Source organism: Mauremys reevesii, linkage group 16 (genome assembly GCF_016161935.1).
Source record: "Mauremys reevesii isolate NIE-2019 linkage group 16, ASM1616193v1, whole genome shotgun sequence".
In the NCBI taxonomy this organism is placed as follows: Eukaryota; Metazoa; Chordata; order Testudines; family Geoemydidae; genus Mauremys; species Mauremys reevesii.
This window is the reverse complement of record NC_052638.1, coordinates 27,549,261-27,576,267: the sequence shown is the minus strand read 5'-3', so window position 1 is coordinate 27,576,267 and position 27,007 is coordinate 27,549,261. Positions and strand designations below refer to the sequence as shown.

The window sequence follows — 27,007 nt, the reverse complement described above, 5'->3', positions numbered from 1 at the left end:
GATCTTGTGAAGATAGTGAAGCAATAATCGGGGGGTGAGGGGGTATACAAATACACTACAGATACTCACTTCAAAGGCTAGAAGCTATGTGCATTGCTACACAGGCAGTTTTACTGGCTGGGAGCCAGGACATTCTTACTCTTCAAAGATCTTTTTAAAAAAATATTAACTATTTCACAAGGAGATCATTAGGGGCAAGATGTAATCAGTACGATGCAAATGACTGTCCAAGTTGAAATCCATTTGTAACTTGTTGCTCTGGATATCTGTTGCTTATGCAGCAGCTTTAATCAAGTCTGTTCCTTTCAGCATCACTTATGCACTGTCTCCTCTCTCTCCTGTGCAGAAGTTCACTTGAACCAGAGCAGCCCTATCAGTGAATTTCCCGGCTACAGTGAAAACGGCAATGACGCCAGCTTGCTGGTCTCCCCCCTCCTGGTAGCTGGAGTAGTGATTGGACTTGTGCTGTTTCTATCCTGTGTGACAATCATTGTTGGCAGCCTGAGAAAGGATGGACGCTTAAGACACCCACATCTGAGGAGAGAAGCTAATTATGGTGAGATAGTGCTTACGTGCCTTGTTACACTGCTCCTATGGATAGTGAGAGCATGGCTCTGCAGAAACTGCAAAGCAAACATTAAAAAGACAGAAGGAGGCTACAACTGGCTTTCTTGTTTAGTTGCATCTCTGGGCTGGCACTGAAGTAAAGTAACGAGAGCTACATTTAATATTTTAAGGGGTCAAAATGAATATGTGAAAGCCAACTGCATAGCTCCTGTTTGCCAGGCTGCTTAGTTTTCTTTGGTATTGTACACATTTTTGTCTCCCTCTCTATAGTCTCCTAATTTCCTGCCGCACTCTGTTGAAATCCCATTACTGCCATTGGTCTGTGGGCCTAGTTTTAATTTCTCTCTGCTAGAGCCAGCATATAGTAGTTTCTAGAACAGGAAATAATGGAGTTCTCAGTCTTTGAATCTGTACCAATCTTGAAAATTGCCCCTTTGTTTTCTATAGAAGTGAAGAGTTACATGTAATGATGCTGCCCTGGCAACACGGCAGGACATCTGGTTACATTAGACTTTAAGCCCCTCCCAGCAGCACTAGTCATCCCACCCCCTACCACCAAAAAAGTATCCCCATCTTTTCTTCCTGTGACCGAAATCTTGTGTGATTTCAAAGTATGAGATATGTAGGATGACTTTTTGGGCCATTTTGAGGCTGCAGATCAGAAAATCTTGAGAGGTAATTACACCAGAAAAGCTGACAGCAGATGCACTTCTGTAGTTAAAAAGGGAAATTATTAGGGATGGATATAAAAAGTGATCCCATTGGCCAGCTCTTCCACTGCTACAAAGCACTGTAGCTCCACTGAAGTTGAGGATCATTTAATTTAAATGGCGCATTGGCAGTTTGCACCAGCAAAGGATCTAGCCCCACAAGTTTGCAGTTTGTCATAAGACAGTTAATTTATATATTTTTTAATTCTAGTTAATCTCAAGAGGTTGTTCATTTATGATTTTACAAGGAAAAAAACCTCTAAACATTATAATTTGGAGGAAAAGCCATTTACCAAAAACAAATATACCCTGGTTCTAAAAGATGCCTCTTAGGCTGCTTATAAGTACATTGGACCAAAACTTGAGCCTACTGAGGTAATTTACAAAGCTCCCATTGAAATCAATGGGGCTTCAATCTTTATTTTAATAGTTATTCATTTTGCGTTCGATCTGTGTTTAATAGAGAGGTGTCTTCAGTCAGCTTCTTCAAATAATTCAAAAATGGTGAAGGTCTTTGGACCCCATCTTAGATTCACATTTTTCACCTCTTTTAGAATTGTTTATTTATTTTACTAAATATAGCAAACAAACCTTAGTCCATTGGAGATAAATTACAAGCAATGTCTACTGTTTTCGTAAGACCTATTTTTTTCTGCTTTTTTCTGGCTTTGCAGCAATTAAGGCACTAATCCCTGAGCTGTACAGTTACTGTATCATCAGTAAAGCTGGTATACAACACCTTATAATGCCAAAACATCTGTGTATTATATAAGATGAAGTTGTCATTTCTTAAACAAAAATGCCTATGTTAATATTTCAGCTTCATACCAACATATGGGGGGGGGGGGCATCAAAGCCCCAGAGAAAAGGACAATCTAAAGAAAAAAAGCTATTTTCCCATCTACCACCTGATTATTAGAAATAAGTGTTAAGTTGTACGAAAGGCTTAGCAGCATCTTTTAAGAAAAAAATCAAAATAATAATCTTGAGCTCAGTGGTGCTCATCTGCCTATCTTAAGGTTTTACCTTAGCAGCCATTACCATAGCATCTGGGCACATTTCCATTGGCTCCAGTGGTAGCACCAGGAAGCACTGTGAATTTGGCTGACTAAGTTTACTAAGCATAGGAGAGGTATAGTAAACATGGTGCCCTGAATTAATCCCTGGTGGAGTTCCACCAGTAACAAGTTAGCCTATTAAAATGACCCTGAAAAATGAATTGAAGATGTACACACATATGAAAACTGCTTGAGGAAGGCACAAACAGTTCCCAACTCGAAGTGTGTCCCAACCCCTATCCAAAAAGATCACTACTCTGGCAGAGACTTCCCTCAAAATAAAAGAAAAATATTGATCCCTATTTACAGTCACAGCCCTAATTCATGGATCTAGGGCGATTTGCTTCGTTAGAGGGCACAAATTATATTCTTATCTTTTCTAGCTACCACTCAGAACACCTTTAGGAAGTTTACATCACTATTTTGAGTTTCAGACAAGTCTTCTCAGGGTAACCCATAGCTGTGAAGATTTGCTGACTGTGTTTGTGGTAAAGAAAAGTCTAATTTAAATCTGATATCAAAGCAGTGGTGCCGGCAATGAGCGCAGACTCCAGGGCCAGATCCTCAACCAGTGTAAACTGGCCTAGTTCCACTGGCTCTGATATAGTTATGCTAGTTGATATCAGCTGCAGATCTGGCCCTTGACAGAGTAATCATTGCAAGGAACCACTTTGCACTGCACCTTATAAATATCTTAACAAATGGGAGGCAGGCACACAGTTCACAGTGGCTACTTTTTATTCACAAATGAATTTTTATCCACACTATTTTTCTACATCAGTGAGTTAAACCGCCTCTGTGAAACATGACTGCCCTTGTCAGCTCACTAAAGAACAGGCCTAGCCTGCCTCTGAGTAATGCTGACATTCCATGAAGTGCACCTGGTTGTGGAGTAACCACCTGCAAAAAAAAATATCACATTGTGGATGACGTCTCTGACATAAAACCAGACAGGCAATAAAATCATCATCTCGTTGGCTCCTTAAGGGAGTCAGGGACAATTTGTCCTGGTTATTTTTGTTCATATAGAAAAGCCATAGGAAAACTACAGAAGCTTTTGAAAGCTCTGCCTGCAGTGTACATGATGCTACTGTACATGAAATTGTGACTAGCTTTCCTGGTAACTCTTACAGGACAAGAAGGGAGATCTGACAACTACCATCAGAGCTGGGAAAAGAACACAGAAGTCCTTTATTAGATTGATTTTGCCCCTTCTGTTCACAAAGGGGAGGGCTGGAGGTGGAGCTGTGGGGTGGAAGCATCATGTCACTGGAGACCTGCTATTGTATTCAATTTCCTACTTAGTCTCCTAGGAATTCCCTTAGTTCTAGCTGCCACATGAGCTGAGCTGCCAGGAAAAGCTGCAAGGGGTCTTGGATAGGTGCATAGACCACCTGCAAACACTATTCCCTTAACAGAAGAGTCTGGAAAAGACGCCCCAAGGGGAATCTTACAGAGTTTACCTCCGTCTGTAGCAAGCCTTATCCCATTTATACCTAACGCAATCCATTCATTTTCACTCTACCTCACCCTTCGCATTTGTACCAGAATTTTTTAATGACACCCTGGCATCTCCTAAGCTAGTGGTTAAGCAGTGTCCTTACAGATGTCTGGTTTTCTAGATAAGGCTAGGTATGCATTAGGCAATATTGACAGGAAAACAGCTTAAAAAATCATGCCCCCTTAGGCCTACTGTTCCCTCCCCCATCTCCATCTTATTTTAGTACATTGATTTATATACATTTTCTGAAGCTAAGGTCAGACCTTATTGCTCCGAGTAACTCTCCTTCAGCAGACCATGGTGCCTTTAACAATAGCGGTTTATTTCTTGACTCACTGTATTGATCAGATGCTTCATTATTAAAAATATGTTGGTCATTCTGCCTAAAAATTGACTTGACCTTTTATCACTGATCCCTTCATGCTATAAATTGCGGTGGTAGGTATTTTTATAGATATTACTCTGATGCCATCACTTCAAACTTTTGCACCTTTATTTCCACACGCCCCCATGCTCCAAAAGAAACACAGCATTAGCTTTCAACAGCAGGAGGAATAACTGCATAATTTACAAATTACAACCCTGGTGTTCACTTTTCATTTTGTGGGACCTTTCACCTGAGCTGCCTATTCAATCCAAGCCTTATTTGACTACCTACCAAAAAAGAAACCCCCACTTTTGCATAATTGTAGTTTGAAAGTAAAAACAAAACAGTGTTTTATGAAGCATCTCCCTACAAAATCTCTAGGAAGCCATTAGCATTGTACATTTTGAAATTACACACAAATATAGTTACCTACTGTGGGAGTTAAACAAATGAGTTGTGTAATCAGTTACCAATGGAAGTAGGTGCGGGGAGGAGGAGGAGGGCTACTACTGTCTAGGCACTGGTGGGTTTGGGGAAAGAGTCCCTGACTAGGCTTCTCTGGGCACCAGGTTGCCCCCAATTAACTTAATTCAGACCAGATGAACTCTCCCCTACAGTTCAGTTACATTTAGCCATCCTCACCCATCTGCAAGGGTCCACAGCTGCTGTCCCCACTGAGGTGCTGGCTGCTAGCTCCTCCTCTTCTCCCAAGCTGCTCAGGAATAGACTGTTTTCCATAAGGGGGGGGTTGTAGGGCAGTCAGCCAGTGAAGCCTCCTAGCATCTCATTGTCTGCTCCCCCTCCCCTTCCAAGAGTAATCTCCTCACCCCTGCCCTACCAAAAACATCAGCTCCTGACTCCCCTCCCTACGGGCCTCTCTCTAGTGCTTGAAGAAAAAGAGGGAGGGGCCAGGAGCCTGGAACAAAGTGGTGCAGCTGAGAAGTCTGTGGTGGGATTCTCTCCATTATACTACTAACTCCTGTCTCAGGGACAGCCTATGTGCAGGCAAGCCCAACTCTGACTGCAGAGAAGGTGCCAGCAGTTTCTCTTGACACCTCCAGGGTGTGCCAAAAATCTAAAGAGGCAAACTTCCAATGGAAGGACTACGCCCCTTTACACGCCACTCCCTGCTTGTACCCTGTTTGAGCCAGTTTCCTGATATCTGTGTGGGAGCCACATAACGACTGCAGCTTTTCTTTTCTCAGTCCCATTCTCCAGTTTCTTTTCCCTTGTGAGTCCTAGTGTTAAGGAATCAAATTAAGGGTATGTCTACATCGCAATCAAAAGTGTGACTGCAGCACATGCTGACATACTCATGCTTACTTTGATCTATCTAGTTCAAACAATAGCAGTCAAGCCATGGCAGTATGGGCAGCCACACAGGTTTTACATGCCCAATCAGGACCCGGATGTGTACTTAAGCAACTACCCCTGTGCTGCTGCAGCTTCACTGCTATTGTTATTGAGGCTAGCTAGATCAAAGCTAGCTCAGATATGTCTACCTATTCTGCAGTCACACCTCCACCGCAGTGTAGACATACCCACAGGTGCCTAAAGTTAGGCACCTAGATAGAAGTGATCTGGTTTTCAGAGGTGCTGAATATATGCAGCTCCCAATATCTTCAGTGGTTATGGAGAAGCAGTGCTAACATTTGAGATTGTGTACAGACCTTGTATTCTATTTGGGTAGAGCACTGATGACATTGACAATTTGGGGAGTTGCATGGGGTGTATATTCCTAGCTCCACACCATGATACACAGTAGCTTGGATTTAGTTGGCAGCCATCCCTGACAAGGAAAAAAAACAATTCCCTAAGACCTGCTTGCCCCAAAACACCAACAATCCTACTGTCTCATTTGAGGATTACAGGTATAAATTATGGCAGAGCAGCAGTGAAGCTACCATGGAGAAAAGACTCAGTATTAATTGCTTGTTTTATAGCTCCAGATGGCTTCTCCTACGGTGGCTCAATTGGAGAACTGAGATCCACCTGCACAGAGGAGTTCCCACCAGCTTTTGACTTTGGTTCCTACATGGAGACTCTCTCTCAGGTCAATATCATGTATCCTGACTCACCTCCATGGTAAGCACATTTCTGGGTTTCTGCCAGCCCTTTTTATGGTTATTTACATATTATAGGTACAGGAGTGGTAGTTCTTTTTGCAAAAGAATGTTGTGATTATATTTGTATTTTGCTGACTAAGCCTCTGTGAAAAGGGACTGTTACCTAGTCATAAGTAAATACTCTTTTTAAGTACTCCAAAAGAGGTAGTATAAATATATTTGGATAATAATATTACCTTATACTAAAGACTAACAAGGACAAATAAAAACCTGTAAACAGAACGTTTTGGCCACCCTGTTGTGTATAGTAGCTCAATATCCTCAAATTGTGGTTGAGAAGACCTTCCTGGGAGTTCTTGGGGCCACCAGAACTAACCAGACACATTCCAAGATGGGAGAGAATTGGATCAATGGCAGAGAAAATGCTACTGAAAATAGCTGATCATGGCTCAAGTCCACAAAATGGAAATATGCAAGAACCTGGTAAATAGGTACCACTAAGTCAAAAGACAGATAAGGTGAATAGACACGAAGGTAGACATACAGCAATACGATCGATGTGCAAGACAGCTCCATGATTAGTACATGATTTGACCAATGTTTTGCCTGCTGGCACTGCACTTGCTACCTGCTCTGATTGTGCTATGGGGGAAGCAAACAGCCAGCTTTATCCCATAAACCTGTTTTACCGTGGTTAGCTCTCTATTTCTTCTGGCTCTGGCACCCATTTTGCCGTTTGTTGATCCCTCCAAAGGAGCTATTAACTATCTCAAAGCCATACCAAGCAATAAATGCTTGTTTCCCCGATATGTTTTTTTCAAAGCACTTAGACTAGAAGTGTGAAATCAACCAGAACCCTGCATCTAAATCCACAGAACGGTACATAAATCCACTTACAAGTATCCATTGCTCTAGGGCCCAATCCTGAAACCCCTCACTGATCAAAGCATATAAGTTGTCCCATTGCTGTCAGTGGATATGTGCAAGGTTAGCTGTTTACTTGGAACCAGCTCAGTACTAGGAAAAGAGTGTTTTTTATTAGCAGATAGTTTGCACAGGATTGGAAGTGCCATCCTCCACTGCCAGAAAGCTTTTTTAACTGGCCCCTCAAGATATCCTTTGCATAAGGGGAATTGCCAGGTGACACACAGTTGCCATAATAGTTCTACACCTTCCCTTTGGCACAGGGGTGCATGGCCAGAATATCTGAGCTTTGGCAATCCCCAGCTGCATTTGGGCTCCTGGGGCCAAGAGCAATTTTGTATCATTTAGAGCAGCCCTCAAGGTGCTCTACAGTCTACACTGTACTTAGGGACCAGCCAGCACCTTGATAGACCAGGATCAGAGAGGCATAAAAGTGGCTAACAACCACTTTCCCATTCCCTATCCCAGTCCTGAGCTGTACAAAGTGCAGCTGTTGTGTGGCCCAGTCTCGCTATCACAGTAGTTAAATATTCAAGACAGAAAACACTGAATAGTTTTGACAAATATTCAAAAACTTAAATTTTATATCTTAGCAACATGGTTGGGGCCAAATCTCAGGAAAAGCAGAGTTTAGCAGATGGTTCAAAGTAAAATGTGGAGAATTATGTAGTGAGGCATTTAAGCTTTCACTGAGTGTAAACTTCAGTTCACAAAAGGATTGCAATACAGAATACAAAAATATTAGTATGATGGGTAAGTTTGACAGGGCGCAACTCACCACTGCAGTACCTCCTGCTGGCCATCCCGGTCCTTTGTATTGGGGCCTCAGTCTGGCAGTCCTCAGGCTGGAGCACCCTCTTGCTTCCCTGACCCTACCCAGCACTGCTCTATCTAAGGTGGCCAGTGCTTCTCCCTTGCACTCCAAGGAGAGGTTGAGCAGCCCATCTTATATGGGCCAGCCTGGCCCTGATTGGCTGTTCCAATAAAGCTTCTCCTGATTGGCTGGCACTATAAGCCTTTTCCTCATTGGCTGTCTCCCACAGCGCCTCCCCAAGGTGGCTTTAACCCTTTACCTACCAGTGAGGGGCAACCACCCCACCACAGTAAGATTCAGTATAGCTACCTTCATACCATGGCCACATGGCATAATGTTCAAGTGTCTATTTTCTGACTAGTAGAGAGTGTTAGAACCAGCCAAGTTATTGTGATTTGGATTGAGGGCTGTTCTCCAAGACAATGTGTACGGAGAGGTGCTGTGTTCTAGTGGGTTAGGGCTGGGCCTGCAAGCCAGGGGAAGAGAGTTCTAGGTCTAACTTTTATTTACTGTTTGTCCTTGTGCAAGTTCCAATAAAATTTAAAAATATTAAGCACCCACTTTGCTATGTACTAAATACAAATTTTGAATAATAGGTATAGCAAAATGTCAGGTTAGCTGAATTACTGGAGTTTCTCCTTCTAATTCAGAGAGGAACATGTCATGTAAAACTAATCTTGGGCACCAACAAATCAATAATGATGTTGTGGCCTAAGCATGAGGGAAAAGGGGCGAGGAACAGAAATAAATGGCAGCCCAGACTAAGCATCATTGCATTAACAGCAGTGATAAATTAAAACCTCCCTTGTACACACCTGAAGCGATAGGAGTCTATGGGTGTTCTAATGCCCTGGGCAAGCACCAGAAAAGTTTGTTTAAGTTCACAATGTTGTTCTAATGTTTTGTCCTGCTACGTCACCCCCAAATGTCAGATGCCACTGAGCTGAGCATTCTTGAGCATATTATTTTTGCTAAAAACATCCATCTGAAAAATTCCTGGGAGCAAGAGTGGAGCCACTCTATGCCCAAGGGTGACTATAATTGTTTCAGACGATCATTTTCTCTAGGTTTTGTACTCAGGTCTTAAACCAGAGAGAGAGAGTGGGATTAGGTAGTTTGGTTGGAGAAAACCAAGAACATAAAATAGATTTCCTGTTTTTCTGCGATTAGAGGAGGGCTAAGTGTTGTGCTAACCAATCATGAGCTGGAGGAGAAATTAACAGCCTCTGCAATGGGTGCATCATTTGTAATCCCAAAGCTAGACAGCATCTCAGGATCCAGATGTGCCTGAAGTAGGAGAGATGTGACTTCCAAAATCCACAGCAATCAGATTATACAAAAAAGCTCTCTGGTACTCCAGGTGAATTTGTAAAGCCATGGCATACCCTGAAGGCCAATCCTACAAGCCCTTACCCATGCAGATAGTTCCACCGAAGTCAATGGGACTCGGGGCCAGCTTTAAGAACTGCGGGGCCCAATTTGAATACCTGGCAGCGGTCTGGATCTTTGGTGGTGGTGATGGGGGTCCTTCCCTCGCTCTGGGTCTTCCGCGGACACCCCGCCGCCGAAATGCCGAAGACCAGGACTGCTGCCAGGTGAGTAAAAAAAATTTAAAAGGCGCCTAAGGCGCAGGGCCCGATTCCAGGGAATCTGCCTAAAGCCAGCCCTGATGGGACTGCTCATCTCAGTAAGATTTTGCACGATCTGGCCCATGCTACTGGCACCGGGGCAGCAAGCAGGACAATTTCCCTGGGCCCCATGCCACGGGGGGGTGGGGGAGAGGGGGAAGCCCACAAAGCTAAGTTACTTCAAACATACAGAGTCACTGTGGGTAAATGTAATGCAAGTATTACAGTAATTTAATTTCTAAAAATGGAAATAAATCACATTTAATGAGAGGTTTTCAAACTGTGGCGCACGGCTCAGGCTTTGGCCCCGCATGGCACAGTGGGGTGGGAGCCCACTCCTTAGTTTCCGCCTTTAGTCTAACGCCAGCCCTGACTGACACCCATTCTCAGGTTAATTTGCACCAGTCTGAGGGAAGACAACCTCCACATGAGGCAAGGGAAAGGGTTGCTTTGTGAGCAGAACACAACTTTCCCTAAAAAAAGAAGACTAATTGAGCCAAAGAGAACAAGGATCTTGAGGAATTAAACCAAAAACAAAGATGCCCCGAGCAACCAAGAAAAATTACAACTAAATACAAAGTAAGAAGTGTTTGCATGTGAGCAGGTAGGAATAAAATTGTACAGCTGCCTACAGCCCCGAGAGCTGTAGCTCAGGATTGCCAGGGCAGAGGGACAGCCCAAGCCATGCCCTCTTTCTCCTGACTATGCCATCTGCCTGGCATAGGAGTAACTAACCCGAGAATCCCACTGCATAAGAGAGATCCTCCTGGGCCAGCTCAGGCAGCACAAAGCTGTCCTGATGCAGAAGAGTATCCGGCATTGTATATTTAGCTCAAGATCAGAAGAGGAGCATTAGTAGGGAACAAACAGAACAGAGATACCTCTATATGCAATTTGACCTTCCTCTACATCTCATGAATCTCTTTCACAGAAAGACAAGATTCCACTTGATATCTCAGCTCAAACTGAGCAGTGAAGAGCACAACACCCTAGATTTCCTAGGGGAACAGTCCACAAAAATCAATCTACACTTTGCTCAGGGCCAGTGCAACCATTTAGGTGACCTACACGGTCACCTAGGGTGCTAGGATTTGGGAGGCGCCATTTTCTTCGGCAGCAACCACAGCGGCCAAATCTTCAGCCGCCCCGGTCGCCTCCGGCATTTAGGTGGAGGGAGCTGGGGCAGGGCTGCCTGCAGCAAGTAAGGTGGGGGGCCGGCATGCAGGGGAACTCCCTGCCCCAGCTCACCTCTGCCCCACCTCCACTGTGTGCTCGGGTAGGAGGTGGGGCAGGGGTAAGCGGCTTCACTTCTCCTGCCTCCCAGGCTTGCAGCGCCAATCAGCTTAGGCGCCGCAAGCCGGGGAGGCAGGAGAAGTGAAGCAGCGATGGAGTGCTCAGGGTGCTCATGCTCAGAGCAGGGGTGAGCTGGGGTAGGGGGGGTGCCTCAGGGTGGAGAGTGGGGAGCTGCCTCAAGGGGGCGTGCCTCAGGGCGGAGGGGGGGAGCTGCTGCGGGGGGGCGCCTCAGGGCAGGGGCGCTGGGGGGGGGCGCAAGGTGGAAGTTTCACCTAGGGCGCGAAATATCCTTGCACCAGCCCTGACTTTGCTATAGTTATGCAAGGTGCTGCATCCACACACAGCTCTCCAGTAGGATGTCCAGTGAAGAATACTATTTATATAACCTCTAATTGGGAAATTTATGAAAAATGCCTTGGGATGTTAATAATTTAATTGCTTTGATGTCTGAGCTGCAAATCTCATTTAGGGCTCAATTTGATTATCACTATAAATGCTTTTTCTAATCATTTCTTAGATTAGATTTAGAGGAATACCAGGCACTCGGTTTTGTCATAGTCCTGCTACACTCACAGGGCAGTTAAACAGAAGCAGTTTGGTCAATTTGTCTTGACAGCCCTAAATATATAGTGCTCATATCCATAAACATCCCTTTAGAAGATGTAATGACTTGCTAATGAATCTGAGATCTGTGTGAATGTCTGTCAAATTGATTTTACGTGAGAAGAAAAAAAACTGACAGGTCTTAAATGAAAGAATCAAAATGGTACTTGGATTCACTTCATACCCTGTTCCTATCATATACAAATAAGTTTTACAACGCTGGGGCAGTTTTATATGGTGTTATGTCATCCTGAAACATTTGAAGCCTCTGTTACAAAAGAAAGCAAGATACTTACTTCCAAGAACGCTAGCCATTATTGCTGAGAAAGAAGATCCATGCCACCTGGCACAAAGAATCCAGAGCGTGGAATTCTATTCCACAAGAGTTACGAAAAAAGAAACGTAACCAAACATCATCAGAATAAAATGCAAGATCCAGCCCTTTGCCAGAGGTCACCCATCACCGTAATATGAATTTGCAGCATGCAGCAGCAGTTGAAAAAGCACAGGGCCAGCGCCAGTTTTTTTTTTTTCCGCCCCAAGTGGCGAATGGGGTGGGAGGAGAAGATAAAGCCGCGATCAGCAGCACTTCGGCGGCAGTTCTACCATGCTGCTTCATTCTTCAGCGGCAATTCGGTGGCCAGTCCTTCCGTCCTAGAGGGACTCGCTGCTGAATTGCCACCGAAAACCTGGACATGCCGCCCCTTTCCATTGGCCACCCCAAGCACCTGCTTCCTGCGCTGGCACCTGGAGCTGGCCCTGGCTAACAATGTTAATAACCATTAGAAAAGGGATATATAATGAGAGAAAATATCATAATGCCACTATGTAAATCCATGGTATGCCCACATCTTGAATACTGCATACAGTTCTGGTAACCTCATCTCAAAAAAGATATACAAGAATTGGAAAAGATACAGAGAAGGGCAACAAAAATAATAAGGGGTATGGAACAGCTTCCGTATGAGGACAGATTAAAAAGAGATGACTAAAGGGGGATATAATAGAGGTCTATAAAATCATGAATGGTGTGCAGATAGTGAGTAAGTGACTTCAGTGGGCTTTGAACCAAATCCTGTGCCTCTGTTTCACAATTTCTTCTGTAAAATGAGTCTAATAATATCTACCTCAAATAGATGCTGAGAGATGTCATTAAATGTTTGAAATTCAGCGATAAAAGGCACACTGTGGGTGCGAAACTTAGAATCAGCCTAACTCGGCTCCTATTTGAGTCAATGGTAAAATTTCCAGTGACTGCCTAACTCTGATCATGGTGATAACACTGAGCAGTTTTTCAAAACTGCACCATAGAAGTGCCAACTATTATTAAATGGAATATGCTGCAGCACTAAAAGCAGCAATACCTCAGAACCCACTGGCACCCCAAGATTTTCTAGCCAGAAATCCCTTGCCCTATGCAGCATGGCCACAATAAAGTTAAGAGGCCCTTGATAGTCAGAACTGAAAAAAGTAAGATAATTACCCTCCTAGGAAAAAAATCCTTGCTGAGTTCTCTTCTGGTTTTCCACTGGCTAGAACAGGATACCTACCAAACTGGATATTTCTGTCACCTGCTGGAAAACTCATTTTTAGATTAACCAAATCAAAGCCCTCTCCTAGAAGCATGAGCCTATACATAACTTTACACACTCACCCATCATAGTGTGGGTTATTTTCCAGTGGTCCTCAGATATGAGAGGACACTAACAAACGCAGTGATGATATATTAAAATGAATATTGGGGATATAAACATCCGAAGAGACACCACGTGAAGCCTGGAAGTTCTAATGGAGATAAATGCATAATGGATTATTTTAAGAAGGCACAATTTTCTTAATTGGTTTTGATTACTGTAGCAGTGCCCATAGCTTCACTCTCATTTATAATGGTAATGCAGACACTCACTAAACACTGCTTATCAAGGGTTTATAATTTGTATGTAAAAAAATTCTTTCCAGGCTGAAATTTGTCACACAAAATTTTCATCACAAAATGATTGATTTTCTTTGGAACATATTTATTTTAATTGCTTTGGTAATTTTAAAGCTGCATGACAATATACAAAATAGCAATTTATCTAGTTAAGATACTGGCTTGCATGTGCTTCCATTCCTTTTAAAAGCTCTCATTTGACAAACACTCTTTAATATTTAATACCTTATTTTTATAAAAATAGTAAGTGTCCCTGAGCCACAACTGTTTTCTGCAAGACTTTTTTTCCCTTCCATGCATATTGCAAAGTAAGGCCCCAGTCCTGCAGCTTTTATTCATCCAAGTAATCCCACTGAAAACACAAACCTAATATTATTTGTTAGACTCCAATAATATACTACACGCATCCTCCCGGATTGGAGGACTGGATCCCAAGTACAGTACTTTGTCAGTACAACTGTTCTAACTACATCTTGAACGAAAAATGTCTACAATCAACTTCAATTTTCAAGAAGAGAAGTTTTTTAGCTGTTAACTATGAGAGAACAGAGGCACAGAAAAGTTAAGTGACTTATACAGGACCAGTCTTTTGCAGAGATGGGAACAGAACCCATACTCAGGTATCTGCTTGCCCCACACCTCCCACATCTTACTACTCTTCAGAGTCCTGGACTGTCTAAAACGGGCATTACCATCATTATTTGGTTTTGGTCACTGCCAAGATGTGGTCAGCACTTTCTGAACAGCGATCAGGTACAATCCCTGCCCTGAGGGGCTCAGAATCTAGAGACAGTGCACACACTTACCACAATACCAAGTTTCACAGTCAATTTCCTGTAAGTAGGATCAGAGTTTAACTTGCAGGTTGCCTCCTCCCCTCACCCTTAACATTCATGGATTCTCTCACTCTTTAGGTTCCTTTTCTCTGAATACTCTGGGTTCTCTAATATCTGTAACAACTGCTGTTTATAATATTTTGTAAAAAAAGACACCAAGTGTCAAAAGAAGGGGACTCATTACCAAGAAAGGCTAAAGAAACAGCCATTTTCCCACACTGCTCTGCTTTTAACTGCTCTTTGTTTTTCTGATTTATTTTTCTTTCAAGTGTCTGTTTTCCCACCTGTGAGGATTAGGGCTCCCCAAGTCTCTACCAGACCCCAATTCAGATTGTGTGTAATGTCCATCCCATTTGTAGCATACACAGGGTTTTCCAAACAAACAAAGGAAGATCCTAGTCTCTCTTTCCCTTGAGAGATGGGGTAAATCAGAGTAAAAGAAAGGCAAAGGTAGTCTGTCCCTCAAGCAGTCCTTTGGGGTTACCCCTTTGGGGCTTGGCTTATCAGCTAGTACAGTGTCTTTAATTAGGGTTTACCTCCAGCCCCTCCTCTTGGGGTACCTGCTTATAGCTGATCCATGCCATTTCAGGGGCAGCAAGGCCTACAGCTGTCTCCCTCTTAGCTGATCTGGTTCAGAGGGTCAGCAGTCCCTGCAGTACAAAAATCTTCCAGTTCAAACTCCCCTCACCAGAGGGGAGTATCCCTCTTAAAGCTCTGCACCTTCCAGGCAGTGCAAGTCTTACAGGTGTGCCTGATTAGTGCTAAACCAGCCCAGAAGAGCTAATTAGTTTCTTCTCTACTAGAGTGAGAGTGCAGCTTCACACCACCTTTTTATTTGACTTCAATTAAGCCTTCCAAAAGTCTCCTGAGTCTCACAAGCGTATTCACTCAGAGGAGATAGCCAGTTTCTCACAGTTCTAGAAAAGAGAGTCAGTATTCTTTAAAGGACAATTTTCTGTTTGGTTATAGCCACCTGTGTCATGCATATGTGGCCAGCTTATTGAGAGGTTGAGCTGACTGCCAGTAGAAACACCCATTGATTTTAGTGAGTGCTGGATCAGTTTCTCAAGCCTCAATACTGCATGCCTGGACGTGCCATCAGTTCTTGTTGAAATCAACATGGATTGAGAGATCTCAACACCTTATTGGCTGGCACTCATCATTCCCAAACCTTTACAGCATGCTGACAATGGCGTTGCATTAGAGTCACACTATCATGATTCAGCCTTTTCAAGTCAGAGGATCATCATATCCCCAGAACCATCAACAGAACTGAAAGAACAAGTCATTGATTCACCTCTAATTGAAGTCTTATGTGTCCTGCTCTTGCTTCACAGTTTTCCTTTGTTTACAGTTTGTCTTTCACTCAACTTTTGGGTCTAGTATTAGTGAGACTGTGTTACTAGATTTCTCTAAGTCGTGGTACGTGAATGTCTGTCTCCTATCGAAGGGTGTTGTAGATTTGCTGGAAATGAGGTAATGGCAGAATAACGACACTGTTAATTATCACCTCTTTTTTTCCCTGCTTCAGGGCCAGTCATACTAAAAATCCTGACCTATTATTATTGAATCTCAGAGAAAGATGGATATTGATATGATGAGGCTGTAGCTGGGAGGGCAGAAGCAACATGGGTGTATTACAAACGTGCATGTTACAGGTGCTATGTCAATGGATACTGATATCTCCAGAAAGGGATCAAATAGTTATTCAAATAAAATAGACTTTCATGACTTCATTATAGACTAAAGTTTGAAAATTAAATCAGGTGGATGGTGACACAGAATCCATAACTGCTATGGTTTACATCAAGTGGCACAGGCGGTTGGTGACTTTTAATAGGGCCAGCACTTCCAATGGATGCAGCACTCCACAAGCACCTGAAATCTGTCCATACGGAGTGGAATTTTTTAAAACTTTCTTCGCATTTGAGAAAATAGTACTTTAATGTTTACTAACTCACCAGCAAAATAGAAGCCTATACTAAAAATAGGATAAATACATTTAATAGATTTTTTTAAATCACTCAGACATCTCAGGTGTATGTTGTCTCTATTTAAAAATATGAACAACTAGGAAAAATCCACAGTCCAATAGCATAAAAAGTTCCACTGATAGATAAGAGCAACGCATCACAAATTGACATTTCCTTTCCTATGATGATCAATAGCTCCCCAACATGCCTTTCAAGATCCATAAGTCCGACACATGCCTATCACAACCTGTGGTGTACTTCAGGGGTTCTCAACCAGAGGTCTGGGGCCCCTGGGAGGCTACGAACAGGTTTCAGGGGGGGCCGCCAAGCAGGGCCAGCATTAGACTCGCTGGGGCCCAGGGCAGAAAGCTGAAGCTCCACTGTATGGGGCTGAAGCCCAGGCCCCTGAGCCCCACCACCCGGAGCTGAAGCTGAAGCCTGAGCAATGTAGCTTCACGGGGGCCCAGGTGATTGCCCGGCTTGCTACCCCCTGACGCTGGCCCTGATTTTTATATGCAGAAAACCAGTTATTGTGGCACAGGTGAAGTTTTTATAACATGTTGGGGGGAAGAAAGAAAAAGGTTGAGAACCCCTATACCTTATGCAGTAACTCAAATGCCCAACAGGAAGTATGTGGTTTGAAACCAGACAATCACTATGCTCTCAAATGAATTCACACAGGAAACTGATAAAAGACGAAAAGCTCTATCCAGGGGTGAACACTTTTCACGAAGTGATCGCTCCGCATCTGACCTCTCAGTCCTTGTCCTCAACGGAAACCTGCACAACACCTTCGAAAGACAACTTTGGGAAATTAAATTCATAATTCTGCTGAACACTAAAAACCATGGACTTAACAGAGAGACTGGTTTTATACCTCATTACAACAAGTTGTAACATACCGTACTGCCTGCTATCTCTTAACTGTACGCTTCATTTTGAGTGATCTCCAAGAGCCTGTTTGACCCCATATGCTTAACACTGTCCCGCCTTATATTTAGTTTGAACACTCTGGTTATCCTCTCCAGACCTGAGGAAGAGCTCAGTGAAGCTCGAAAGCTTATCCCTGCCACCAACAGATGTTGGTCCAATAAAAAACTGTTACCTCACCTACCTTGTCTTTCTCATGTCTTGGGACCAACACGACTACAATAACGCTGCAGACATTTCCTCATGGCAGTTACACATAACAAAACCGTATACCAATTTTAAGAAGAAACACTCAAGAGGAAATAATGACGTTGATTTCCAAGCCACTGTCCTACAAACCAGCTATTTATACTCAGGAGTTATAGAAGCACCATCACCATCCAAACCGCTCAGGTTAGCAGTAGTCACATTACAGCTTTTCTTTTCATGTTCATTTTAGGAAGTCACGGCATTTTCATTTGAGATTCAGCTTTCCTTTATTAGGCAGCAACATCATGTAGACATCCTTTATTTTGAGCTTAATGTTCTTAACAGAATTATTTTCTAGGCATGGGTGTATGGTTCTGTTTACTAGATTTTAAAAGAAAAGAGTGGATCTCCAGCTAAGTTACACTAATATGACACAAGTAACTTCAGTGGGTTTATGCCAATGTGCTGGAGTGGAGAATCTGGCCCAGTGTAAGCTAACAAGGAGCCCTGTATATTTCATAAATTTTTAATCCTTTTTTGAAGCACCCCTTCTCCCCCCATCACCAGCTTATTTTAATCAGTTTGTTTGTTTGTTTGCTTAACAAATTCTGCTAGCAGAACCCTCTTCTTCTCTTCCTAGTGAGAAGATCATAATTTATGAATGACAACCAGTTAAATAAGCTCTTTTGTGTTTCCTTGGCAACAAACCTATCTTAATACTCATTAGAATAAGACCTGACAAAATCATGGAGTGATTCCTTCCCCCCCGCCCTTTAGAACAACTACAACATTTTGAGTCAATGGGGTCAGACTAGAGATCCACTGCATTTTAGTTTAAAATCAGAAAGTGATATTTTTCCTTTGGGGAATAAATTTGCTCCTGCTAAGGAAGGATGTACCAGAAATCACCCACCTTCCCTCTCCTTCTGATGAATAAGATATCATCTCTTAAAAGATGATGGCAAAGAGAAGGCTAAAAGAAGAATGAAATTATCCTTCTGTCAGAAACCAGGCCAGAGAAATATAGATCAAAGCATGACCCTCTTCCCCAGTCAGGAATGCTTTGTACTGTATCTTAATGTGCTGCAATTAAGAAAATAATGGATTAAAGGAAATGCTTCATAAAATGCTGTAACTGAGGAGTCGGGAAACGAACGATTAACTGATTCTGCAAATTCTTTCAGGGAGGACAACAGCAGCATTCAGGAGAGATGCATGTGTAATAAATTCCCATGATCCCAGTTCATTATGTTGCAATAACAGTCATTCCCAGAAGTACATCCTTTTTTGCTTAGAAGGATTTTTCTGTATGTATGCAACATTGAACCTCATGTGCAGACTATGTTTTTAAAGGTACAATAACTTTGAAATGTTCGTAACTTAACAAAACTTTAGGGTTGTTCTTTCAAAAGTTTACAACTGAACATTGTCTTAATACAGCTCTGAAACTTTACTATGCAGAAGCAAAATGCCTTTTAACCACCTTAATTTAAATGAAACAAGCACAGAAAGTTTCCCTACCATGTCAAATCTTTTTTTAAAATTTTCCCTTATTTTTTAATAGTTTAAGTTTAACACAATACTGTACTGTACAATATTTCCTTTTTTTTTTTTTTTTTTGGTCTCTGCTGCATGATTGCATACTTCTGCTTCCAAATGAGGTGTGTGGTTTTCGAGTCAGTTCATAACTCTGGTGTTTGTAACACTGAAGTTCTACTGTAGTAGTTTGAAGCATGAATGTCCAGACAAAAGATCATAGGAGGTAGGGCAATCACAACAGCAAGTGTGAAAAATCATGACGGGGTGGGGGGGGGGGGGTAATAGGCGCCTATATAAAAAAAAGACCCAAAAATCAGGACTGTCCCTATAAAATCGGGACATCTGGTCACCCTAATAGGAGCATGCAAAAATCTGAATACCACGTTAAAAATACTGTCCTTTAACTAGGTATGTAGGATGTCACTGATGTGGTACACATTGACTTTTTCCCCCCCTGTGGTAGCCACTGTAGAATGCAAACACAGTCCAGTGGGGTATTTCCACTTTGAATCCCAGGGAAAAGCAGGAAGTGCAAAGGAACACAAAAATGAAAACAACCAGGAAAAATGTTAATCACTCTTTTTAATCAACACCAGGTTCCATTTTCTAAGGGTCAGTTTGGTTTTTATTCTATTCAAGCCAGTTCAACCCTTCCCTAGTTAGACTGCTAGGCTGTTGACATTTCTGTTTAACCTGAATGTTGTAAAACATTTTACTCTACACAATAAATGGAACGAGAGCACCAAGAATAATGTGACTTTTGTTGCTAACATTTAAAAAACCAATTTAAACGCTGGCTGTATGTGAACTCTAGGGAGAACAAACAAGAACCTTGACACTGATTCAGGCAGAAAAGTGAGCTGGCGTACATGGCATGACTGAGGTCTGAGTGAACTGAGCTCTTGACAAATCCTACACACCATCTCAAGTTTAGTTAAGGTATAGAACTGGCAGCTAATATCAAGAACTGGCACTGACTCATCTTAGTACAGTTGTACTATTAATTAGATGGCTGTAAAATGAAACGTATACTGTCTTATTAGGGAAGTAAAGGGATAAATAGAGCCACGCTTGAGAATGCCGAGAGACAAGGTGGGTGACATTATATCTTTTATTGCACCAACTTCTGTTGGTGAGAGAGAAGCTTACACAGAGCTCTTAAAGCTTGGCTCTCTCCCCAACAGAAGTTGGTCCAATAAAAGATATTACCTCACTCACCTTGGCTCTCTAATAGCTGGGACCAACAAGGCTATTACTACACTGCATACAACAATGGACCATTTTAATGTAGTCCTTCCCCAATCCCACCACAACGACCCACTCGCTTGTACCAAACTAATGAAAATAAAATTGTATACATCCTCTGTGTGCTGATACCGTCGCCACAACTGTAGTGTAGCTGTTTATTAAACTGCAGAAGCTACTATGCACTTTTGACCACCACATCTACCCTCTGCCCATGGATCCATCTCCCAAGGACTTGCTGTGCCATTCCAACACACACACCCCACCCATCAGCTTCAAACCACCACCAATTTTTAATCAATCTGACATAGAAGCATCTCATACCACCCAGCCTCCAAAACATCCAGTGTGTAACAAGTCATCAAAATGTGTGACCAGTGACCAAAATGTGACAGTTGTGTTTTAGTGCATGTTCCGCCATAATTGACTCTTTATAGTGTTTTTTTTTAAATGCAAAGCATGGTTTTATGGGTGTTTTCTCAGCAATGTGAGTCAATTAAACCAGTTTTGTGAGTTGTAGCAGCCTTCCTCCCCAAAAATCATCCTCTTCGAGATTGCAAATCACACACCGAGAAAACAAGTTTTACACTTTAAAAACATTATAATCTGTCAGTTATAGCAAGACATGCAACAGTGCACGGGGTCACACATTCTGATCATTTGGAGCCCTCGCCTAGGCTGCCCCAGTTCAGTAATGCAGCAGTCCTATTCCCTCCCCCCCTTCACACACACACAAACTGGTGCCCACTTTCCTCCTCAGTTACTGCAGCTACACATGCACACACAATATGTCAGCTATTATTAATGCAAACCCGCCCCTTGACACACACACACACACACACACAGATGCTCATTCCTCACCCCAACCCAATTAATACCTCGCCAACACACACACTAATGCCATTCCTCCCCCAGTTACTGCTGCTTGGGTCTCCCTACCTTGCTGCTGTGCACCCACTGTCTTCTTGGACCTAGAAGCACGATATGCCTTTCTGGCCCAGAGCCAATCCACTCCATGGATCAAAGAGACTAGGGCAAGGAGCAGAGCAGGAGCCAAGCAATTTCAGTTGGAGGCAAATGGAGCCAATGCCATTGTCACAGGTGCATAAAAAGACTCCCGACAGCTCAAGGCTGGCCCTTCTCATGTCCCTCCACCCCCCTGTGGTGTGATGAACAATGTATCAGTAACTTCCTGCCTCTTTGCCCCACCCCTGTTTAAAATGCCTTGTTGGCTGGGCAGCTCCCCTCCTTCTACTGTGGGTCTGTCTGCTGAGGTGCAGGAAGTGAGGCGCCAAGGAGCAGGTGGCCCAGAGGTGCAGGCTAGCAGGGCCTACCCGCCAAGGCACAGCCTGACAATGCCAGGCAGCCTCCAGTACAGTGAAGGGGTCTGTTCCATTTTCTGGCTCCAAATGTAGAACTTCAGCCCAAAATTACCCCAGCCAGAGGCCAAGAATAGGGGAAAATTCAGCCCAGGGCCACTGACAGTCTTCGCATACATAAATACTTTCATGGCTTTAAAACACATCATTTCACAACCTCTGCAGGGCTGTTGGGAAAAGCAGCTTTCCAATGGGACCCAGTGCTCAGGTCTAACCCTGGAAGAGCCTGATAGATCTGACTTTAAAACTGTGACCGTTCGATGTATTAAAAAAAGCTTGTTAAGAACATATTTAAAGGAGTTTGTTACTCTCTCTGTGCTGTGTACAGTGGGACTGATGGTAACTAAGGCACCTGGGTTTGCAGGTGGAAAGATGCAAGAAATAATCCCTATTCAATTGCTTTAAACTCCCTAAAAACTCTTTGAGGAGGAATGGTTTGTGAAACACGAGGCATACCCAAAAAACATGACTGTGTGGAGTGGAATAAATGTGTTAACACTCATTTGAGATGATCTATTCCTCCTGTAGGTAAGGACCACTCGCATGAATAAGGATTTGCAGAATGACATTCACACAATGTGAGGTCTTTAGAGCTGGGCTGTGTGTTAGTGTGTGTAAAGAATGAGTCAGACCTGTGATATTGCATACATTAGTACATGTATTACTGCAGTACCTACATACAAAAAACTACCTTCGAAGCAGAGGTGAAAGGAAGCCGGTACAGCGTACCAGCAAGAGCCGGGGCACTGTACCAGGGTGGCCCGGCTTCCCCAGAAGGCAATTTAAAGGGCTGGAGCCCCAGACTCTTTAAATTGCCGCCAGAGCCCTGCTGCTGGAGCCCTGGGGTAGGGGTAGCGGCAGCGGGGCTCCGGGCGTTATTTAAAGGGCCAGGGCTCCCATTGCCTCTACTGCCCTGCGCTCTTTAAATAGCTCCCGGATCCCCACCGCCGCTAACCCAGGGCTCTGGAGGCTATTTAATGGGCAGGGGTGGTAGAAGCAGGGGGGTCCTGGGCCCTTTAAATAGCTCCCAAAGCCCTGGAGTAGTGGCGGGGCTCTGGGGGCTATTTAAAGGGCCAGGGGCTCCCACTGCCTCTACGGCCCAGGCCCTTTAAACTGCTGCCAGAGCCCCCAGCTACTGCTGCTACCCCAGGGCTTTGGCAGGCTCTGGCGGCTATTTAAAGGACCTGGGGTGGTAGAGGCAGGGGAGCCCCAGGCCCTTTAAATAGCCCCCAGAGCCCTGCTACCAGAGCCCTGGGGTAGCAGCGGCAGCCGGGGGCTCTGGCAGCAGTTTAAAGGGCCCAGGGCAGTAGCAGCGGCTGAGCCCTGGACCCTTTAAACTGCTGCCGGAGCCCCCAGGTGCTGCTACTACCCCGGCAGGGGAGGGGGAGGTTACTGGGCCAGGGCTGGCCCTGAGCCCCCACATTCCCGCCCCTTCTGCCTGAGGCCCCGCCCATCCCAGGGGCCAGAGCCGGCCCCAACCCAGCCCCATACCAGTAAATCCCTATTTCTACTTTCACCCCTGATTAGAAGAAAGTTATGGTTGCAAAGTCAAGCACTCAAAAGTTAGGAAATGCCTGTGTAGCCTTTCTTTGGCCCTCTTGTGCATAATGAATTATAATATAGTCTTTAATTTCATAAGCATGTACTGTTCTTTCCTCAAAACCCTGCCTCATTCAGTGCACAGGACAGATGGTGCTCAGTGAATGGGTAGCTATTCAATATTTCTTTTTATTCTCAGCATCCAATAATAGAAAATTATGGGCATTCAATTATAGGCATCACTACCTGCGCCACCTATGATAAATAATAATTATAGTTGATTGCAGGGTTAATTGTGCATTGTAAGCTAATGAAGCACCATCATTAGCCAAGAACAACTTATATACTGAACACTTACAAATTTTCAGAGAAGACTAATTCCTCATTAATATCAAGACCCTGAAATGCAAATGAAACACAACAGTGTATTTCTAGCTTCCAGAGTAAAAACACACTCTTTGAATGATTTATAGTTCCTGCTTTGCAATGATAATCTGCAAATTCAGCATTGACAGTGCCAAAAAGATATTTAATTGAAAACCTGGCAAGTGTTCCCCATTAGATTTTTAAAATGTGATCCTGATTACCAAAAAAAAAAAAAAAAAAAGCAAGGTGATTGAATCTGCAGTGGTGGTTTGTTTGTTTTTTTTATTTCCCCAGAGCATATAGAGAGAAACACCATATTGCTACTTTACATAAAATACACTGAAAAGCAAGTATTGGCTATAGGCATTTTGGTTTTGTTTCATTCTGATGTTTAAAAGCCTGCTTAAAGTCTACTTCACAAAGGACCATTTTGATGTTTATCCCACTCAGCGTTTTAGTTTTACCGAGCTGCGCTACAATCCATCACCGATACTAAGAGAGATTATTCTGAATCCTAGGAAAGGAATTTTGATGATCAGATAATAGCAGTGACTGGGGCCTTGATCCTGTGCCCTGTCCCATTTTAGTCAATGTCAGAATTCACAATGACTTCAGTCAGGCACTACAACTGCTGCTTTCTCCTTTCTGTCCGGTCAGTCGCATGTAAACCTTTCCCTTACTGCCCTGATCGATCCTGTCCTCTGCACTGCAATCCACTCGACCTGGCACTGCACCGAAAACTAAGGCAACCTTCTTGCTAAACCAAGTCTCTCACTATGGGACACCCATGCTATGTGATGGGCATTAGCTGCCTCTTGGTTTCTGGGTAGGATTTCAGGGGTTGGTTTTGACCTAGAAAGTTGTAACTAGCTTGGGACCCACTTATTTGGGAGGCTGCCTTTTCCTGTGCAATACTGACAGTTACAACAGTGGAGCATCCTGAGGATCAGCCAGAAGGTGGTTCGCTGGGATCCACCTCAACCTTATTATTCATCCCCCTCTCCCCCGCCCCATTATATGGCTGCTTTGAAATATCTCAAACATACCCCCTGCAAAGGCTGGCTGTTTTCCCTTATGCAGAGGGCTGAGATACTGGGGCTTTTGGAGAGTGTGGGTAGACTTTGGATGGGCTCCAGATAACTTCTTGTGACATGAGTTGAGATATGCGGTTGGAGAAGCTATTGGGCTGGATAGCTCTTGTATCAGCCCCATCAAGTCCATTGCAATCAAAAAGACTCCCATTCACTTCAACGGCTTTGATTCAGGCTCTGTATCCTTCAAAATAAACATGCTGTTCTAAATACCTGTATAAAAGTCCAACCTTGCAAGGTGCTAAGTAGCGTTCACTCCCATCGACTTAACTGGGAGTTGGCACTTTGCATCATCAGATTCTTAATCCTTAGTTCAAGGTCTGATTTTATTGAAAGGAAAATCAAATACATTGGGAAGCTTCAGTGGGATTAATAAGGAATGGACCAAGTTGGTTTCCAAGTGACTTATGAAAAGAACTCAACCTTTTATCTGCTAGGCTTTGTTTCTGAAAAAAAGAAAAAAAAACAGAATTTTTGCTCAAGGTGTAAAGATCACAAGTTAAAACAAAACAATTACTTTCTTATGGGGAAATCTGAATTTCAGAGTTTAAAAGCATTTGCCTCTTCTTAAAGGGACAATCCATGAAGCTAAAAACAGAAACATCCACTGGATTTATGAGCTGTTTGTTAACCAGATATATTAGCAATGCACGCTGCATTTTTTCACTCCATCCTCTGTCTGCTGCAGCCAGTTTTGCCACCCTCGTTCATGCAGAATAGGACACGTTCACCCGCAAACAGTTTCATTGAAATCAACAAGACTACTCATGGACAAAAGTATTCTTCACCACAAGTAAATGTGCAGAATCAAGCCTCTTCTAAACATTACATAGTTCAGGAAGTGGCCTGTGACATCTCTCAGATGCTAATATGATTGAGGAAATAGATCCTTAATGTATCTAGCTCCAGCAAAACTGGCTGGCAATTCAGTTGAGCAGGATGGGATTTGGACAGGAAATTTCAGCTAATTTATTTGGGAACAGATTGCAATTGACCCTCAAGCAGCCAGGCACGGGATTAAGGGGGAGTAAGACACTGAACACAGCATGGTCACACTAGAACTTCATGCATGATGGTCTCCTTCCGCTACACAAGCAAGTGGGCAGGGAAGAGAGACAGAGTGGCTGGAGGTTTAACCTCTGCACCTCCAGGCCAGCAGAAATGAGCAAGTCCAATGGGGAAAATAAAAAGAGGAAGGATATTCTTGTGGTTAAGGCACTGGACTATGACTCAAGAGGCCAGCATTCAATTCCTGGCTGTGTTACAGACTCCCTGTCTGCCTCAATTCCCTGTTTGTAAAATGGGCATACTTCTTTTCCCCCCACCCGTTATCTGCTTTGCCTGTTTAGATTGTATGCTATTCAAGGCAGGGTCTGTCTCTTACTGTGTATATGTACAGTGACTATCACACAAAACAAAAAATAGGCTGCATCATTTTCAGGACTGCGGTAAGTTGCTGGCTCATACCAGGCGAGGTGTTACTATGTGCTACCACCACCGGAAAGGGTTGGGCCTGAACACTCATTGAAACTCTGATGCTTAGCTTGACTTTTTCCACTACCTCTTTGAAGACATGCATTTAAGTTTTCATGCTCTTAAGTTTCCAAAGTGGCAGGTCGAGGATGCAGCCTGGAGGAAGGAATATCAAGTAATCGCTTCCCCCTTTATTTTACCTGCCTCTTTTACACTGAAAACAACTGTCTGATATATTCTGCCCACAAACCTAACACTGAATTTGTTTTCTTTCAGCTACGATGAGTGCATTGGGCCTGGAGCGACACAAATCTATATTCCTACAGATGATCCTCCACCCTATTCTCTGACAGATCCTTGTCAAAGGAATGAATTGTCTATAAACATTAGCTTGGAAGAGGAGGCAGCCTCTGGGACTACAGGAAGATCTTCTAATTATCCAGTCAGACTGCAGGACTTGCAGCAGCCCATCTCATCAATTTCTTTGACAGCACTCACTCTCGAGGCTGCCCCCCCATATGAGACAGTTGTGTGTGAACAAAATAGGCCCATTCCGCTGGTTCCAATGGATGTGCTGAAAAATTCTTCAACTGACTGTCAAACCCTTCTCAACCAAATCATCTAAATGCAAGTGGCTCTTTCCACCCACTCTTTAGGAGGAGTCTGTCAGGATGAGAAAATGGGGTTTAAACAGAAGAATAAAACCCATAAAACTTTTATCTATTTTATATCTTTAAATGAGGCTGGATTTTTTTTAACAGTGAATTTTGAAAGTTTAGGTAAACTTTTATCTTTGGGCTTTGAATTATTCCCTGGCGTCTCATATAAACAACTGCAGAATAAAACAACAGCAACAAGCAGTGCATCCAACCTTTTTTAAGCATCTGAAAACACATTCAAGTCAGCCACTGTTAATGTAGATACATGTTAACCAATTGACACTATTTGTCAATGTTATGGTATTTGCATGTTGTAGAAGAAAA

At 43.3% G+C, this 27,007-nt stretch overlaps 1 protein-coding gene and 1 long non-coding RNA gene across 4 annotated transcripts in view; one reads left to right on the top strand and one right to left on the bottom strand.

Annotated features, from left to right (window-relative positions):
* Positions 1-26,752, top strand: part of LOC120384288 (protein BEAN1-like) — a 98,825-nt gene extending 72,073 nt beyond the window's left edge. For both annotated transcript variants that reach the window (XM_039502753.1, XM_039502754.1), the window contains 3 exons: positions 347-556; positions 6,147-6,288; positions 26,301-26,752. In XM_039502753.1, coding sequence (XP_039358687.1) covers positions 347-556; positions 6,147-6,288; positions 26,301-26,649 — 701 coding nt within the window. In that variant the 3' untranslated portion in view covers positions 26,650-26,752. The remainder of the gene's footprint in view (positions 1-346; positions 557-6,146; positions 6,289-26,300) is intronic.
* Positions 401-15,016, bottom strand: LOC120384290. 2 transcript variants are annotated; one of them, XR_005588733.1, is made up of 3 exons: positions 14,861-15,016; positions 2,304-2,369; positions 401-534 (listed from the first exon to the last, which is right to left on the bottom strand). It is a non-coding gene; the product is annotated as an uncharacterized LOC120384290 (long non-coding RNA). The 2 variants fall into 2 exon arrangements; XR_005588732.1 differs by having other exon boundaries at positions 14,837-15,004.
* Positions 26,753-27,007: the final 255 nt, after the last annotated feature.